This window comes from Echiichthys vipera (assembly GCF_963691815.1).
Source record: "Echiichthys vipera genome assembly, chromosome: 11".
Taxonomy (NCBI): domain Eukaryota; kingdom Metazoa; phylum Chordata; class Actinopteri; order Perciformes; family Trachinidae; genus Echiichthys; species Echiichthys vipera.
Genome location: NC_139836.1, coordinates 10328148 through 10345510, shown reverse-complemented (window position 1 = coordinate 10345510; position 17363 = coordinate 10328148). Strand labels below are relative to the sequence as shown.

The following is a 17363-nucleotide window of genomic DNA, read 5'->3' as shown; positions in this document are numbered from 1 at the left end:
TGGGCTTTACATGCATCCTTAACGGTGCCATGCCACTGAAGTCTGTACGGGCTTTTAAGTGAAACCATTACAGTGGTTAAGATCAAGTCAAGTGAGAAGTAGGCTACGTCTGCTCCTGAGTGTTAAGGCTGTACAAACAACATCTGTCAGCATCATCACTCTAATGATATTTCACCCATCTGACGGCCCAGTGTCGCTCTGTAGGGATCATTTAGAGACAATGGGCCCCTTGTCTACAGGGGAACAGTACTCTTACTTGGGTTAAAGTAGTAATACCACACTGTAGAAATATTTACAGTAGACGTATTACAAGTAAAAGTTTTGCATTCAAAATGTTACTGAAATAAAAGTACAGTACAAAGTATCAGCATCAAAATTGACTCAAAGTACAAAATGTAAAATTACCCATTATGCAGAATGGCCCATTTCAGATTATATTATCAGAACGAATGAATGTAAATGTCACTTAAATTTTGCAGCTGATGCAGGTGGGGCTCATTTTGTTTAATTTATATATTGCTGTGTAGCTTAATCTATGACAATGTTATTTCATTTGTTAATAATATTTTGTATTAATAATAAGAATCTGTGGAGAAACTAATAACTAAAGTTACCAAATAAATGCAGTGGAGTAAAAAGTACAATATTTCCTCTGAGATGAAGTGTAAAGTAGCATGAAATGGAATTACTCAAGTAAAGTGCAAATACCTCAGTTCTTGAGTAAATGTACTTACAGTAGATACTCATTTTGGGTTGTTTGCCGTCAGTATGTATACATTTTTGGCCGTTTTGTGTCTATTTTCAGTCATTTAGCACCTTATTTGTTGTCGTTTTGCATCTCTGCAGTCATATTGTGTCGCTCTCTAGTCACTAAGTGCCATTTGCAGTGTATGTTTGTGGTCATTTAGCATCTCTTTGTGATTGGGTTGTTCTATTTTTAGAAACATATTGCCAGTCAGGATCTGTAGCATTAATTTAAATGGTTATTCAGGGTGTAGACTCAATGATGTGCTAAATAAAAGATCAGATCCACAGTTCATCCACCCTGAACTCCACCTTTAGCTCACACGAATTTGCATCAGCTCATGATTACAAAGCCTTAGAGAATGTGCCTTTAAAAATCACGTGTTGCTCATAAACTCTTCTACTGCTGCAAACCTTTACTCCATTAACATTTAAATGCCAAAGGATCTTAAATGTTATTTAAAAAAAACTCCAGCTCTACCTCTAGTATCATTCAGATCTTTGCCAGAAATCAAGACAAGAAACACACCAAATGGTTTAAATGGTTTATTAAATATTGCATAATACCGAAGTCACAGCAGTGTATATTATCTTTATTTTAATATTGTCATTGTAACAGCACTGCAAATTGAAGCAAACAAACCAAACCTGTTGCAGGTTGTGCGTCTCATCAAACTAGTCCATTTTTATGCTTAGTAATCATCATGTTAAAGCATCGTGTCACACTTTTAGGTACTTGCAGAGTAACTGACAAGTTCTTAGTAAATGTTCTCCCATCACAGAGACTAGGACTAATGGGGAAACCATGGTTACATTAAATATGTCATGGATATATTTCAGTGATACTCCCAAAAAAATATAACTGAATGAAAATGAGGCACAATTTTGCATCTAACATAAGGCATTATGATCGTCACAAATGGCAACGTAATGTTCATATGCGTCAAACTTCCTGTGCTCAGTAATGCTCCACTCTGTGCTTTGCCAAAAATCCTTCAGGTAAATAAACCGCTGCAAGCGACCGAGAGTCGCTCGCAGTCTATTTTTTATTTTACATATTTACAATCCTTCTTGTGCCATGCTGCTCAATAGTCTGCATGTTCATTCAAGATGAAAATACAGACTTTCATTTTTTCATTTTATTTTTTTACATATGTGTGCATTGCCTCACATTCATATATTCATACATTCATACATCTTGTGATGTTTTGTGGAGCACAGTGTCACAGAAACGATCTAGAGTGAGTTGTGTTATAATGACTAAATGAGCTTGTTTGTCCATCACGTAAGTAAAAACGCCCTCCTTTTGTTCTGTCAGGGAGGAAAAAGCCTACAGGTCAACAGACTCCCAGCCAATCAGCACATTCATGCGGAGCTGGAGTTACACAGGAACAGAAATGTTTAGCCAGCAGTGGAGGGGAAAACATGCTTTTGTGGTGTAACAAAATACCTGAATATTATATCAGTGCTAACAGGCAAACCCATAATGCAGTGTATTATCTTGAGAAAACATTCCTTCGCTGATGTTGGCAAAATTGTCAGTGGTGCGAGAAGAAACACCTGCTTATGTCTCTACAGCAAATGACAGAGAGGATGAAACACTGATTGCTACCGAATTTTGTTAAATGAATGCATTTGTCAATTATTAAACTTCATATATATTACTTATGTGGCAGCCACACACACAGCTTCAAACCCTGTTCCAATTAGGTCAATGTTTATCATCACCGCACAACTGTAGCTAACACATTAAAAAAACAAAGATGGAGTAAACATACACTTTTAGATCTAAGTGAGCGCTACTGTTTTATCTCTCAATACTTCACGTTATGTTTCTGATTTTGTGAACTTGAGCAATCATATAGAGTTATACTAAACTGATAGTGTGGCACCGTTTGATTAGAAATGTGTGGATTGGGAAAAAGGATCCGACTCCAGCTACTTGGAGCATCAGATAGCTCACTACCTCACTCCCTCTGGTATAAACTTTAAAATACTTCCTCAGCAATTACCTACAATCTGCATTTGTCTGCCAGCCCGAGCAGGTCATAACAAGCACTAAGAATTATTTGCAAGTACTATTTGACAGCCCTGCCAAAGGATTGATGAGCACAGTGCGGTGGTTGATGACAGCGAGGAATTTGGTGGAAAACACAAGTAGAGAAAAACAATAGCTATCATCTTTCTATCTGTGCGTGTGTAGAATCTATTCGGACATGTGGCGTCTGTTACAGGATCTGATGGCGCTGGAGATGTGGGAGCTCTGTAGTCGCAGGGAAGACGGCTCTGATGCTTTGATAGCATAATTCAAAGCAATCCTCCATCAGGGAGCTATTGAAGCTCAAAGAGCAGACTGTTAACCCTGTCTTCGCTTGTGTTTGCTTTTAGCTAAAAAGGGGAAAATATTGAGGCGATGGCTGATAGTGTCTCATGCTCCGATCTGATTTGCATGCTGTACTAATGCTGACCTTATTATCGAAATCAATCCACTACCTGTATCACACAAGTTGTAGTCATTACATATGAAAATACGTAGCCATATTTGGAAGGCCTCTTAAAGTTTTCTGTACACATTTATGGCTAAAACATACAATCTTGTCAGTAAGGGCTTGGTTAAGATCTCAATATGCTCTGAAAAATCAGTATGATTATTTTCTAAGACACCTCGTTGGCTTTACTTAAAACATTAAATAGGTTTTTGTGATGAATCTACTATTATCGTGTTAGGTGGGATCTCCATAAATAACCAAACAGGAAGTTAAGTGCTACCACGCCTGTCCTGTGGCTGCGCTGAAACCAGGCGTCTACCACCAGCTACCCTACAGGCATTAACCCTCAGCAAACACAATTTACTATTCTGACAGAAGAAGTATAAAATGACAGATAAATAGATTCTGAAAATATAGGATGTGCATATACAGTTTCTCTTCATTTTTCATCACACATACAATACAGTCCATGTGTCCTGTGTTTGTGTTTGCTGTGGTAACTGGGAAAAAGAGAAGCTAACAGCACACACTTCTCATCATGCACATGACTTTGTAATAACTGTTGTATAACAACTTTTGGATAGAAAATGAAGGCAATACTGAACCGGTATCTAAAGCTATCGGTTAAAACTGAGTTGTGAATGCTGTTGCTGAATGATGTTCTTCAAAGGTAATCAATACTGACGTTATGATGATTCATAAAATGTAACAGAAAGTAAAACAGGTATGTCAGACCAGTTTCTAAAGGGGCTTCACACATAAGTATTTAAACACCAGAGGGCACTGAATCTAAGTCATTTTCTCAAATCTAAACTGAGGAAAAGTTACTGTTTGTAGTCAAAGAATGAACGACCGCATTCAATTTCATACACGTCTGGTATGTTGATCCAAACAAGGATTTTCTCACACTTAGCTAATCATGATAAACACCCCTTGTCCTGAAAGGTAGCTCATGACAAACAGCTCCAGCCACACATCCCATAAAAATACATTCTGAGTCCTCCCAAGTGCAGTCCAGGTAATAAGATCCACTCTTTAATCCATACACTGCTCTGCTGCCGGCCTCCAGACTGAGGTGCTACGTAAACACTTTAAATTACATGGACAAGATGGAAGCTATTATCTGTACAATAAAAGCTAGTTTGTGGTAGGTTTTCACAGAGAAATTCCACATGTGGAGATGGACGAATTCTGTCAAGAAGTGTGTGAAATGTGGTCACGGTGTGTACACCATACTGAGGTTTGGGCAGTGAGCTGTCTCTGTCTCCTCCTCCCCGTGCAGTTTGACATACCTCAGGCCGAAACCGATCACTTTCCCAGACAAAATGGATTCGCCTGGCTAAATGACTATACTAACCAACAGCCATGCGCAGTAGTTATGACTTCCCAAGCTTGACAGGCAACCATGTGTTACAGTCAGATTAGATATCTTTACAGTTTCACCTCCTTCACGTAATTCCCAGGGAAAGTCCCGAACCGTTTTGTCCTCTTTGAGGTACCTGCAGAGAAAAGGAAAGAGAAACATGGGTCAAGCAACAGAAAGATTTTAAAGGTCCCATATTACGCTCATTTTCAGGTTCATACTTATATTTTAGGTTTCTACTAGAACATGTTTACATGCTTTAATGTCCCAAAACACATTATTTTTCCCATACTGTCCGCCTGAAAATATCTGTATTCACCTTTTGTCTGAAACGCTTAGTTTTAGCGCCTGTCTCTTTAAGACCCCCTCCTGAAAAAGTCCAGTCTGCTCTGATTGGTAAGTGTTTCCAGGTCTTCTAAATCTAAGATCTTTGCGTTTATGCACCATCATTGCAGCCTGGGAATGACTGTAACAGCACTGTAGCTGTACATCTACCTATATACAGGTATAGTATAGTTGTGACATCACAACCGTACAGAAGTCCTGACGGCTCGTTTAAAGACAGTTTCTGAATACAGACTGTGTGCATTTCTCTGTGGATTGAGCGTTTTAAGTAGTAAGTAAGCAGTATTTATATAGCACCTTGACTTCCTTTATGATCAACACAGACATGTAAATCTCACTTTTTACAATATGGGACCCTTAATACAAAAATAACTCATAGCTATGTCTAAGTCCTATGCATGTACTTTGAAGTCAATCATCTGCTGTCATTCTTTAGAAACCCTATATAGAAGGATGAGGGATGGTGAAAATGACTCTACTTGTGCCCTGAGCATGCACATTGCACGCGTACAGTCCTTTGCTGTCATTCTGCAGAAACCCTATATGGATTAATGTGACACACTGAGTGTGAGTGTGTCTCTCAGGAATGTTTCCCAAAGCCTGCAGGCACCTACCGACAAACCAGCCGTCATCGCACTTCTCCATGACGCTGACGAGATCTCCCTCCTGCAGCTCTAGCTCGTCTTCGTTCTGCGGCGCATAACTGTACAGAGCCTGGAAACTGCAGCAGGATACAAGGATATATTGGTCAACTTGGTTAAAAGTAAAAAATAATCAGTAAAAATGAAATACTAAGTTAAAAAAAAAAAGTGAAAGTGACTCTGAAACACAGATCTGACTCACATTCCACAGTTGAGACGGTTCGGCTCCGGACTGCTGCTGTGGGATTGGGGTTGCTGGGAAATGATGAGAGATTGTTTACTGGGGTGGGGGTGCAGTCTATGGACAGAGTCATGAGGGTGGCGGGACAGGGTGCTGCAGTACCTCACCGAGGTCTCAGCTATGTTTAAGATCTCATTACACACTGCCTCCTAGTAGTAGTAGTGGGTGAAGTCGTCAGAGAAAGACAGACAGCGGCCCCACCGAGAGTCCCGGAAGAGACCGAGGTGAAGAAGGGGTGAGGGGTTAGAGAGGGAGGGGGTGGCGAAGGGCGAGACAGGAAGGTAGATCCAGTAAGTAGCAAGGCAGAAAAAGGAAGTGATCCGTTAAAAGCCGGGAGAAAAAGCAGAGGAGACGTTGGTGGAGCCCAGGAGGAGAGGCATGAAAAGGCAAGACACCAAAGTGAGAGCATGTAGACAGGAAACATGGAATCTTAGTTCACTTCCTTACATTACTTTCAGTATGAACATGCAGTATTAAAGGGAAGCTAACAGGTACAGCTTAAAGAACTATCTCAATGGTTTGGGTAAATGTACCCCTACTTGCTTTCCTGCTGAGAGTTAGATGAGAAGATTCATTTCTCATTTCCGTTCATTCAGACTAGCTTGGCATAAAGGCTAGAAATGTAAAAACAGTGTAAAGTGTACAAATGACAAGTTGCAGTGTAAGAGGGAGTTAGGTGCTGGACTTCTTCCAAGCAGGGAGCAGTGACTTCCTGGTGTGTCTGCTGATTGCCTGGCAACGTATCCGTGTTAGCTAATGTTGCAAATCTAGCCACTTTGTCACTAGATATAATTACTTTAAGAGCTGGGAAAAGGGGGGCCTTTCTCCCTTTCCGCTAGACACTGTTCCCCAACATTAACAGTGTTGTTAGTGTCTGCTATTGATTTCAGTCCAATGTTTCAGTTTATTTCATACCTGATCAATTAAGATGTATAAATGACAGAAATTTGTTTTAGGTTTTAGCGGATTTTGGTTGTTTTAAAAACAGGTTTGTTTTATTATGTCCTCTTAGCAGGTATAGGTAAGATTACCAGTCAGTCCAGTAAATTACATTCTATAATATTTGGTGTACCATGTATTTATGGTATGTTTATTATTCTGTGTGATTTTTAATGCTTACTCTGTTTATCTGGGAAGGTGATTTCTTTTGGTTTTGGTGTTCAAATGTAACATTTCGATCTTTGTTTAAGTAAATCTTTGTTTTTTGTACTACCCTTTCTTATGGACCTGATTCTTCAACATCCCTTTTTAAAGTTTTCTGGTGCCAAACCGCCTCATCTGTCCCTTATCTAGCGACTTGGTTTTGATCCTTTGGTTTATGTATGGATTAAACAAGACACCAAATAACAACGTTTAGTTAATTAGTGAGCTTTAGAGGCAATGGTAGGTACATTTTATTAGCTTCACACAAAGCCAGGCTAGCTGTTTCCCCATTTTAGGTCTTTATGCTAAATTAAGTGGCCGCTACCTCCAGTGTCATACTGAACAGACAAACATTAGTGACGTTGATAACTTTCAGCAAGAAAGCAAATACACTTTCCCCCCAAAGTGATGAAACTTCTCCTTTAATGAAAGGACATTCCTCTAATATCTCACATATTTAATATGTAACACAAATACGGAAGACATAATGGGAGTTAAAGATGATGTGAGTCAAATGGAAGGTGATGTGTTAAAAGGTTAAAGAGACGATGAAGTCACTGAACAAACTACACATTACTTTTGTAAATGTTCATCAGGGTCCAACCAAAAGTCTGCACCACCTTACCGCAAATGAGTTAACGTTGTTGTTATCTTGGATGTCAAAGAGCATCACAGGGCTTCTGGATCTCCGTCCATGATGGTCAGCCTCATTCTTCATAAACTGCAACACAAAAATGTCGAATCAGCAGTTACATTTCAAAAGCTTTCTCTAAAGCTCGCACCATGTATCCACCTGCTGTAAATATGGTCATACTTCAGTCGCAGTCAGGTTGCATTTCCCTGTAGCTGGAAATTTCAACCTTGCAGCAGCTTTTGAAACACAAGCCAACATGTGAAACCTATAAATACTCACTAATAAATATGTCACTGTCCTAAATAAACTTCCAAACTCCAATGGCATCACACCTCTGCATGGAACAACAACAACATGCAACCAAATGCTGAATTTTATGAAGAGAAAGAAACTTGAGCTTTCAAATCAATCCTGGAAATGCAAGCACAATAGCTCCTCTTATAGCCATTTACAGCTAGGAAAATCTGAAACTCACTATATAAACACTGAAAGACACTGAAAAACACTTAGCGTATTAGTAGCGCACACACCACAACAACATGCAGACTTTCAGCTTTAAGCAGTGGGACCAGTTTTAAAACTTATTCTGCCTCCACTAACCCAGCAGATTCATCCGTGGGGCTAAAAACAACTTTAGGTTACAAGTTAGTCACGTCTTCAATACTTCATCAAACATCTTTTTAAGCGAATCAAACTGTGGCCAAAAACCCATATTTCTGAGTGAGCCTGAGATGCAACACTGCACACCATGCAGAAGATACCTCTGCAGGGCTATTTCGCCTGCTGCCCGGGGCTGCGTGGCCCCTGTGCCCCTCTGTGCTTTCCCTCTCTGCCAACTCCTTCTCCCCCCTCAGCCAGCCCTCCAGCACCGGCCCTCCACACGGGCTCACGCTGCCTGAAAGACGTGGGGAGGGAGGAGACAGCAGGAAGTCCCCGCCCTGAGGTGGGGTGAACGTGAGGTAGGGAGTGGTTGAGCTGGGTCTGGGCGGGTAAGGCGGGGGAAGAGGAGAGGCGGATGGGGAAGCCGTAGGGGAGAGGTAGTATGGGCTGCCGATGATTGGAGGCACGGGGCTGGCAGAGTAGGGCGGGGGCAGGTACTCGCCGCAACGGTAGGACACGGTGGGCAGCGGCGGCAAGGGAGGGGTGGGGGCAGCAGGAGGGCTCCCTCCTCCCACAGTCAGGGAGATCCACTCAGAAGAGATAGCGTGGACCTCAGGGGACACGGAACGGCGGGGGGAGCGAGGGAGGGGCAGGGGGGATGTGGTCAGGCGATTACGATACAGCTTTATGTGAACGTGGGAGATGAAAGCAAAGAGAAGAAGAGGAGATGAGAAAAGGAAAGGGAAATAAAAGATGAGACAAATTCACTCCGAAAAAAAAAAAGTTAAATTAAGAGGTGGGTGTCAAGGTGAACATTTCTGGATTCAGAGATATAGAAGTAATAAAAACTCTTGTCAGCTACACCCATACATGTATCGCCTCCTTACCTGCGGAGAAGCATTGGTGCTGCGCTGTGGTGACTGGCTGACAGGAGGGTCCAGATACTCCAACCCGTTTTTGACGCGGGGCCGTTTGTTCACTTCTACGTATGTGACAGGGAAGATGCCTTGGCGGTTGGTGCCTGAGATTTTGCCTTCATACCAGTTTTCATCAACTCTACGAATCAGCGTGATCCTCTCTCCCTGCAGATACATATTTTGTATGTTCAGAACATTAAACAGGATAAATGAAGTGTCTGTGGAGTCACAAAAGGATAAAAACCTCCCTGTGTATAAGAAAATCATATTAAGTCCCTTTAAAGTGCACCTAAATTTTCTTCAGTTTGTAATGACTAACTCCTCTTCCATACCTTTCTGAAGGACATTTCCACCACTGTGTCCCCGTTGAAGTTGAAGCGGGCGACAGCCTCTCCATATTCCAGTACCTGCACTGGGGCGCTTTTCTTTGGCTGGGCTTTCTCTGTGGGGGGAAGGAGCTGAAGAAGGAAGTAAATAACAGATAACACATACAGGTTGAATCATACTGTACAGCAAAACAGGAATTTAGAATTGCTGTTTTAAAATATCTACGAAAGAAAAAAAGAAATGCTACAACTAACAATTATTTTATTTCAGTTGAGTTTGGACCTTACATCTTGAACATATCTAGGACATTTTTCAAGTTAAATGTATTAACTGACATACAATAAAGTGTAAAGTAGAATAAAACAGTCTGGCAGACAAATAAATAGAGACAAAACAACAAACAATAAATAAATAGCAATAAGAAAATCATATCTAAGGGAGGGGGTGACCACTGATTCAAACTGTTATAACTTTATGGTAACTCGAAGAACATTATTTTTAATAACTTGTCAAGAAAGACAAAGAAGTCTCACATACCTCAACGTAACTTTGAGGGAAAATGCCAACTCTTCCGTGATGCTCCCCTTCATACCAGTTTTGATCCACCTGTCGAATAATGTAGACAATGTCTCCCTTCTGAAACGGTAACTCCCTAGAAATGATCCAAAGAGATTAGTTACTCGCATGAAATGAAAAACAGTTTTACAGCATGGAAATGTGAAAAGTGTGAGCTCACGCAGCGCTGTTTAACGGCACCTTATACTGTCGCTAAATTCAGGGATGTATCAGATGGGTGGGATTTATTCACATTTAAAGAAAAAAATATTCTCAGTAATTTCCTGTGAAATCCTGCAATCAATTGGCATCGTTTCGTCAGAAGTTTCTAACCCCAACTGCAAGTTAGAGGTTAAGACAACTGTCGATAATTACTACAGCAGGGCCTACTCATATCTAAGTCTGCACAGTGTGGAAAATATACTGTTACAGCATCATGAACACCTTGAGAATCTGACACATCCAATCCAAGATCCCTGCAACAAATACCACCTGTTGTAAGATCCATACAAGACAGATAGACTACTTACTTTAGAGTTTCTGCTCTGAAGTCGAAGCGAGCCATGGCTGGAGTTCTCTGTGTGGAAATAAAAAAAGGAACTTGACTCTCTCTTATTTTATGACTACAGTGACACAAATATTATTGTTTGACATTGTACTGAGCCAGTGAAAGTTATCCAAAATAACCTTTTTGCACCTACATCTTTGTTACTTGTGAGGTTACGACACTTTGTCATGTATGTGTATTGACTAAGGATTTCTCTGGAATTTGTTGTGACGCTGTAAATCTGCCTGAGTTGTCGTTTCGGTGCCTCGTTTGAACATAAATATTCTGGCAATGACAGGAACAAGGTGCCTGTGACTGACTGTGTTACTTGTCCTCTGGAGCATGCACTGTAATGAGGGGGTGGGGGGGGGGGGGGGGTGTTTACCATGAGACTGGTCTGCCAAGGGCTCAGACACACCTTGGTAACACAGCCAGGGTGTGACATTACGTGTACTGTAGATTACAATTAAATTTAAATGTAATGTAGTGCATTTTTCATTTTACATAGTAATCATTAGTCTTCCATGGTTTTTACTTTTGAATTACTTTTAAATCATCTCACATTTGCAGTACCTCCATTATTACATACTCTCTTACAGCGACAGTTTCTCTGTAATAGTTACAGATTATCACTCCACTGGTTGTGTTTATATTCTTGCGTTGCTATTCTTTATTCCTCTGTGTATCAGTGGCTTTGTATGTGTTGTATAAAGATACTGTAAGCCTAAATTACCCTGAGGATCAATAAAGTCTCTCTCTCTCTCTCTCTCTCTCTCTCTCTCTCTCTCTCTCTATCCGTCTCCCTCCTCTCTCTCTCTCTCTCTCTCTCTCTCTCTCTCTCTCTCTCTCTCTCTCTCTCTCTCTCTCTCTTCTCTCTCTCTCTCTCTCTCTCTCTCTCTCTCTCTCTCTCTCTCTCTCTCTCTCTCTCTCTCTCTCTCTCTCCCTCTCCCTCTCCTCTCTCCTCTCTCTCTCTCTCTCTCCCTCTCACTCTCCCTCTCTCTCTCCCTCTCTCTCCCTCTCTCCCTCTCCTCTCTCTCTCCATTTTTCCTTCTATCTATCTATCCATATTCAACAACTCATATTTTGCTTTCTATCTGTGCTCTCACCCTATGAATGTTTGACCCAGAAGAGAAAGCCATCTGGTTCTGTGGAAATCCCGCTGACAACCCCCTCCGCAGCCCTACAAACTTGTATGACTCACACTCAGACTGACAAAGCATCTGCCGTCTTTTTTCCTGCTTACAGAAGGATAAGACGCTGCCCTGTATTGTACCTCTACGCCTGATTTCCTCTTCTCTGTGTTATCTGTGATGTTGAGCAGGTCTCCGAAGCGCTCGTTGGTGATGAACTGGTGGTGCGTCGGGACAATGCCTGTGTGCCGTCTCGACGCCGTGTCGGCCTCTTCCTGTTCCCGCTGAGCCGCCGCTGCTCCTCAACATTTTCTGCAGGAAACACAGACTGAACTGTTTGTCCCCTCCAGATATAAGTCTCTCTCTTCTACTCTTTTATTCATGTGACACATTCCTTGTTATGTATAATATATGATTTCCTCATTCGTATCACAGCTCTCTCCTCTAAAGCATTCACAGTAAGGTGTGATTTATGAACGTCTGGCTTACATTTAAAGAAAGTTACCTCTTTGTCCCCATGACGCCTTCGCAGAACTTCATCCTGGCTCTCCCCCAGAACAGGGGACGAGTCTGAAACAGAAACAGAAAGATTACGCCGTGAAGCATTTTTACTGTCAACATCGAGGCAAACCCAACTCAAAGAACAAAACGTTTCAATAAGATGATGATATTGCAGTCAAATCCTTAATTCCAATGAATAGAATCATAAAAATACACAACTACGCATGCTTTGAATGAACACCAAAACCTCTGTAAAACGGAAACAAAAAGCACACACACATCCAAAAAGCCAAATGTATTCCTGCATGCACAGAGGAATTAACACAGAATGATCCGATGTGTGTTCATGACAAAAACAAATGCAGGAAAGAAAATGTGAAACCTACTGTATCTTGGCCAAAAGAATAAACATGATGTCATGGTTTTACTGATCGACCAACCAGCATCCATTACGTTTCACCTGTTATATATTAGCTAGATGACTTAATTTGTTCCCCACACCACCACTGATGTTTCTTTCTGTGTCCCAGCAAGGGCCACAGCTATCAATGTTTCAGGTTTGTGTCCCGGCTGTTACTTAAAAGAATTCAAAGCAGGCAACATCCTGTCTGGCTAAAACAAACCTTTCATGGTGAGAGAATGAAAGATGGCAGATGTAAATTGTTCCCAAAATAAACAAAGAAAAAAAAAGACATGGCGAGACATCAGTTTGAGAGAGCGTATGCAATGTCATATCGATATATCCTGCTTAAACATTACAGAGGAACGGTGGGAATTGGAGTTTATGCTGAGGCTTTTAAATTCATTGCCAGTGTAGGGACAAGATTTAACGTCTCATAAAAAAAGATGATTAAAAAAAAAGAGTAAAAAGTGTCATCTACATTTATCATACACCTTAAAAATCTGGTCTGTATGGATGTAAGGCTTATGCAGGCTCTAGCACTCTTGCATACAACTCAAATCTGATGTCACCAGGAGATATATACAAAGCTGCCTGAACCTCCTACAGTCACTGAAGTGTTTTGATGTGGGACCATACTCATTCACAGTGAAATGGAAGAGCACCAAACAGCACACTCAGAATGAGATGGAGGCTTCCCTGTCACTTTGTAAACACACCACACAGACTAGAGATGGAGGGTGGCGGCGGCGCTTTGTGGAGAAAAGGGACACAAGGTGAAGAGAGAGTCGAGATAAATGAGTGACCACAAAGGGAGGAGAGAGGAGGGTGACAGTGGTGAAGGGATGGAGATAGCCACCTCTGCGGTAAGCTGCCAGCGGCTGCAGTAGGTTCCCGTTGGCGTCCAAGCCCTGCCCGTTACTCAGGTGGTCAGTGTTGCTTTCCTCCCCATTTCCAAGCCTCTCCAGGACCTCCAGGGAGGACAGGCGCTGAGGGATCAGAGGTCTGGGCTCAGGAGACAGAGTGCCTATTGTCACCTTAGTAGCTAACAGGGTCCTCCGACTCTGGTGGGACTGCAGGTTCTTCCGTAACCTGAAGGGAGCGGGGCCCATGAGGAAGAGGTGCCCGGGCAGCGTGGTCTTCTTCTCCATTGGTGACGGCCTCTCCTGTTGGGTTGTGGCCTGCTGCCTTTCGTGCCTGAGGATGGTGGTGAAGCGGGTGTAGGAGGCTGGGCAAGAGCCTTTGCATTTGCCGGGTTTGAGGAGGAGTTGATGGTTCAGGTGGTGCAGGAGGTGGTTGTGGTGGTGGTGGTTGTGTTGTGGAGGGGATGCTGTAAGCAGCGTTGACGGACTCTTTGACCCACCGACATTTTGGTGGATCAGCCCTTGGGAACCTTTACTGAAGATCTGCTCCACCTCAGCCTCAGTGTTAGAGGGAGACTCAGTCCTGACATTGTGTCTTTCCTCTGAGGAGGACTCAGCCTCCTCCACAGTCACGCTGCCCGGTGACAAGGCCTCCTCGCCACAGCTCTTGCCCTCTGCCTCCACTGGGGAGCCGGCATCCGTCTGGGTGGCGTCAGCTACCAAAAGGGACTCTGCTGACACTGCAGACGCCATGTAGAGGTGGGCGGGGCTATGGTTGGGGCTTTGGCAGTGGCTGGAGTGCAGGGCAGGCAGGGAGGAGGAACGGCTGGGCGCCGGGCTGGACCGCTGGATGATCATTTCAAACTCACTGACCCGTGACGACACGGCATCCCGTGGAATGTTCCCATCGGCCTCTGACCTTTCACCCCCGCTGGCCTTTGACTTCTCAAAAAGAGAGGCCAGGCTGCGGACGCTGCCGTTGGGGCTGCAGCCAGCTGAGTTGGGCCGCTGGATGTGATGCATGGTCCTGTAGAGGCTGGAAAACTCAGATGCGCTCCTCCTAATTGCAGGGGAAACATTCCTGAGGCCGTCTGCACACTCAATGCCACAGCTGGACTTAGAGTCTGAATACTGCCCACTCTCACTTTCCTCTGCTGCAGCAAAGTCTGTGTCACATGGCCCTGTGTATATATCCTCACAGCTGTGGGCCTTTGGGTGCCTGACAGCATTAGTCCTGTTTTCCTGACTGTCACCACTGGGCGGCAGCAGCTTCGGCTTGAACTTAGAGGGCAGTATTTGGGGTATGCAGGCTTTGGCAGCAGATAGAGGCTTCATACTCTTACACTGGTTACCTATTGCATTACTGGCAAGAACCGATCGACTATTTACAGAGGAGCAGGGCGAAATAATATAGCCATTCCCACCTTTATAATCCACTGGCAAGCATGCAGGACAACAGAATAAACAACATATTAGATTACAATGGTCACAGGTTCACACACACTAAAACAGATTCAGGCATATTTCTAAAGTAAAGACCAAGTTGCATCAGAAGTAGATGAGAAGAGGAAGCAGACTTGATGCATTGTGCATCAAGTAATAGATGGCAGTGAAGAATTAAGGGGAAATGTGCTGTCTAACCGATTCTTGCATTATCAGTATCACTGTAAACACAGTGTAACATTACAAGCGGAAGATAAAGGTTTAAAACAGCAATATGCCATGAAATGTTATGTGATGTTGGAGGTCGTATAGGAATTCTTAACACTGACTGCAGTATCGTTACATAAAAACAAAAAAAAACATAACTTACAAATATTTTGTGACCTACTTGTATTTATACATTTGTTTTTTGCTTGACTCTCCTACAGATTTTCAGACGGCTGCTATAACAAATCTGTCCTGTTGCACTCCTGTAAATACACTGCTCCCCTACAAGGTTGTAAATTAAAAATGAGTCAACCAGCCCAGTAAAATATGACTATCAAAGACCTCTGACTAACACTTGAATCAGCTCCTGGCAATAGTGCGTTAGCACTATAGATGGAACCTGGGTTGACACAACCCTTTCACATGCGGCGAGACGCTTCTGTAGCATGAGTGACCCATCTGTCTCGTGCATATCAAGAAAATCACAGAGACGCTGAGGAAGTAAACTAGATATTCTATCTACGGCATGTGGCAACTAAAGAGTCCTGGCCGCTGAAAAGCCCTGAAGGAGGCTCAGTTATTAAAAAGATATCTTTTTAGCTCATGAGCACAAGACAAAACACATGATGAAGTGTTTTCTAGAACTTGGTTATTTCTTTGGGCAGGAGGCTAATGAAGGAGCGTGCTAGTCAGTTGACTGGAGTGCCAAATCCCACAATTCAACGCTGTAAAAGCTAAAACAACTACCCTGATACATCTTTGTATCCAAGAGTCAACACATTAGTTATCTATTATTGTGGAAATATATCAAACTTTAACTCTGAGTGGGCGTTTCTACAGTGACATCTTCCCAGATGTAATGTAATGACATGTTTCGGGTCATAATTTCCCTTCCTTTCTCTTCCTTACATCTCTTCTCCTCTCCTCCCCCAGTGTTTCTCTCCCGGACCATGTGCGCAGGCATTCCAGCCCCTGACCTCACACTGACAGCTGATTTCCTCATGCCTACCCACCCTCTGTGTCCCTCCTGTTTATCTCACCCCTGTCTGTTTATCTCGCTCGTCCCTCCACATCCATCCCCTCTCTCGTCCTCCACTCCCTGGCGCTGGAACACTCTGGAGTCTTGCCCTAAACCTGCCTAGCGACTAGCGGCTCACAACTGGAGCAAGAGGAGGGGGTGAAACTCTCCAAGGTTAGCTTCCACCGACTTAGCAAGACAATTTCACTCCCTCCAAGAGTTTTCCAAAGCAGATGGCCAGTAAACGTTTGATGGAAACATCAATGGTGTCAATAATAAATCAAAAGCTGCTGGGGGAATGAATGCTGCGAGGGGATTGGCCAACGCTGTGAGGTCTGGGAGCCAAAAAAAAATAATGTGTGGATTCCAACAGAAAGGTAAACGGAAACACATGTATCCTTGTCTGACACTTTGAACGGTCCAACATCACGTATGTATCTCATTGGTTCTGTCTCAGCAGGAAAGGCCTTAAATGGCCTGCTGTCTTCTCTAGCCTCGCATCCATAAACACACCTGCCATTTTACTGGCCACATATATAACATGGCTGTTATCCTACCTTTAGAGGAGGAGGAGCTGGCTTGGCGCTTGTTTAGGGCCCGTAGACCTTGTAAGGGAATGTCGCCGCCCTCCAGGACACTCTTGTAAACATGGCGGTCGCATTCTGGAGCCCCAGGCTCGCTAGTGGATGATCCTTCGTCCTTCTCCACTTCGCTGTGTCCAGACTTGCTTGAGGAGCTAGACGGCAGTGAGAAGAACGCAGACAGCCAATTAAACACAGTCAAATTCATTCAGAGGAGTTGTGTTGCATGTTTTTATGGTAACCAGAGGCACACAGATTGGGTAATGAGCTGTCATATGGTTCCTATTTAGTAAATCTTGAGGTAATTCCTGTCTTTGCAGACTTGTGGGAGACAAAATAATCAGAGGCAGAGAAACCCGAACTTGAGAATGAAAGTGAAGGATTTGGAGGCTGATGTTGAGAGAAGGCATTAGCTACCACACATATCTTGGCATTCCAGAGAGGCCAACAGGACAGATTTCTATAAATATTCTCTGAACATTCCCACATGGTGCATCAGCTCCTGTCATGCACCTGTACAACTGTCAGGTTTACTCTCTTTCACATGCTGCACACGTGTTACTTATACTGCTCATTTATTTGTGCAGACAAACATGGTCATTCACCTGGCAGAGACTCATCTAAAACCCATACAAACATGTTTGTTAGGAAAAAGGAACGTATTTTCCAAAATG

At 42.9% G+C, this 17363-nt stretch overlaps 1 protein-coding gene across 1 annotated transcript in view; it reads right to left on the bottom strand.

The window, feature by feature from the left end:
- Window positions 1–1286: 1286 nt before the first annotated feature.
- The window catches only part of LOC310953746 (sorbin and SH3 domain-containing protein 1-like), a 43724-nt gene continuing 27647 nt past the window's right edge, over window positions 1287–17363 (bottom strand). The window contains 15 exon segments of the mRNA XM_083922902.1: window positions 1287–4732; window positions 5556–5662; window positions 5785–5972; window positions 7592–7687; window positions 8362–8883; window positions 9088–9282; window positions 9450–9575; window positions 9982–10096; window positions 10530–10576; window positions 11820–11962; window positions 11965–11982; window positions 11985–11988; window positions 12182–12246; window positions 13437–14876; window positions 16666–16844. Of these exon segments, the coding sequence (XP_083779028.1) occupies window positions 4665–4732; window positions 5556–5662; window positions 5785–5972; window positions 7592–7687; window positions 8362–8883; window positions 9088–9282; window positions 9450–9575; window positions 9982–10096; window positions 10530–10576; window positions 11820–11962; window positions 11965–11982; window positions 11985–11988; window positions 12182–12246; window positions 13437–14876; window positions 16666–16844 (3313 nt within the window). The 3' untranslated portion in view covers window positions 1287–4664.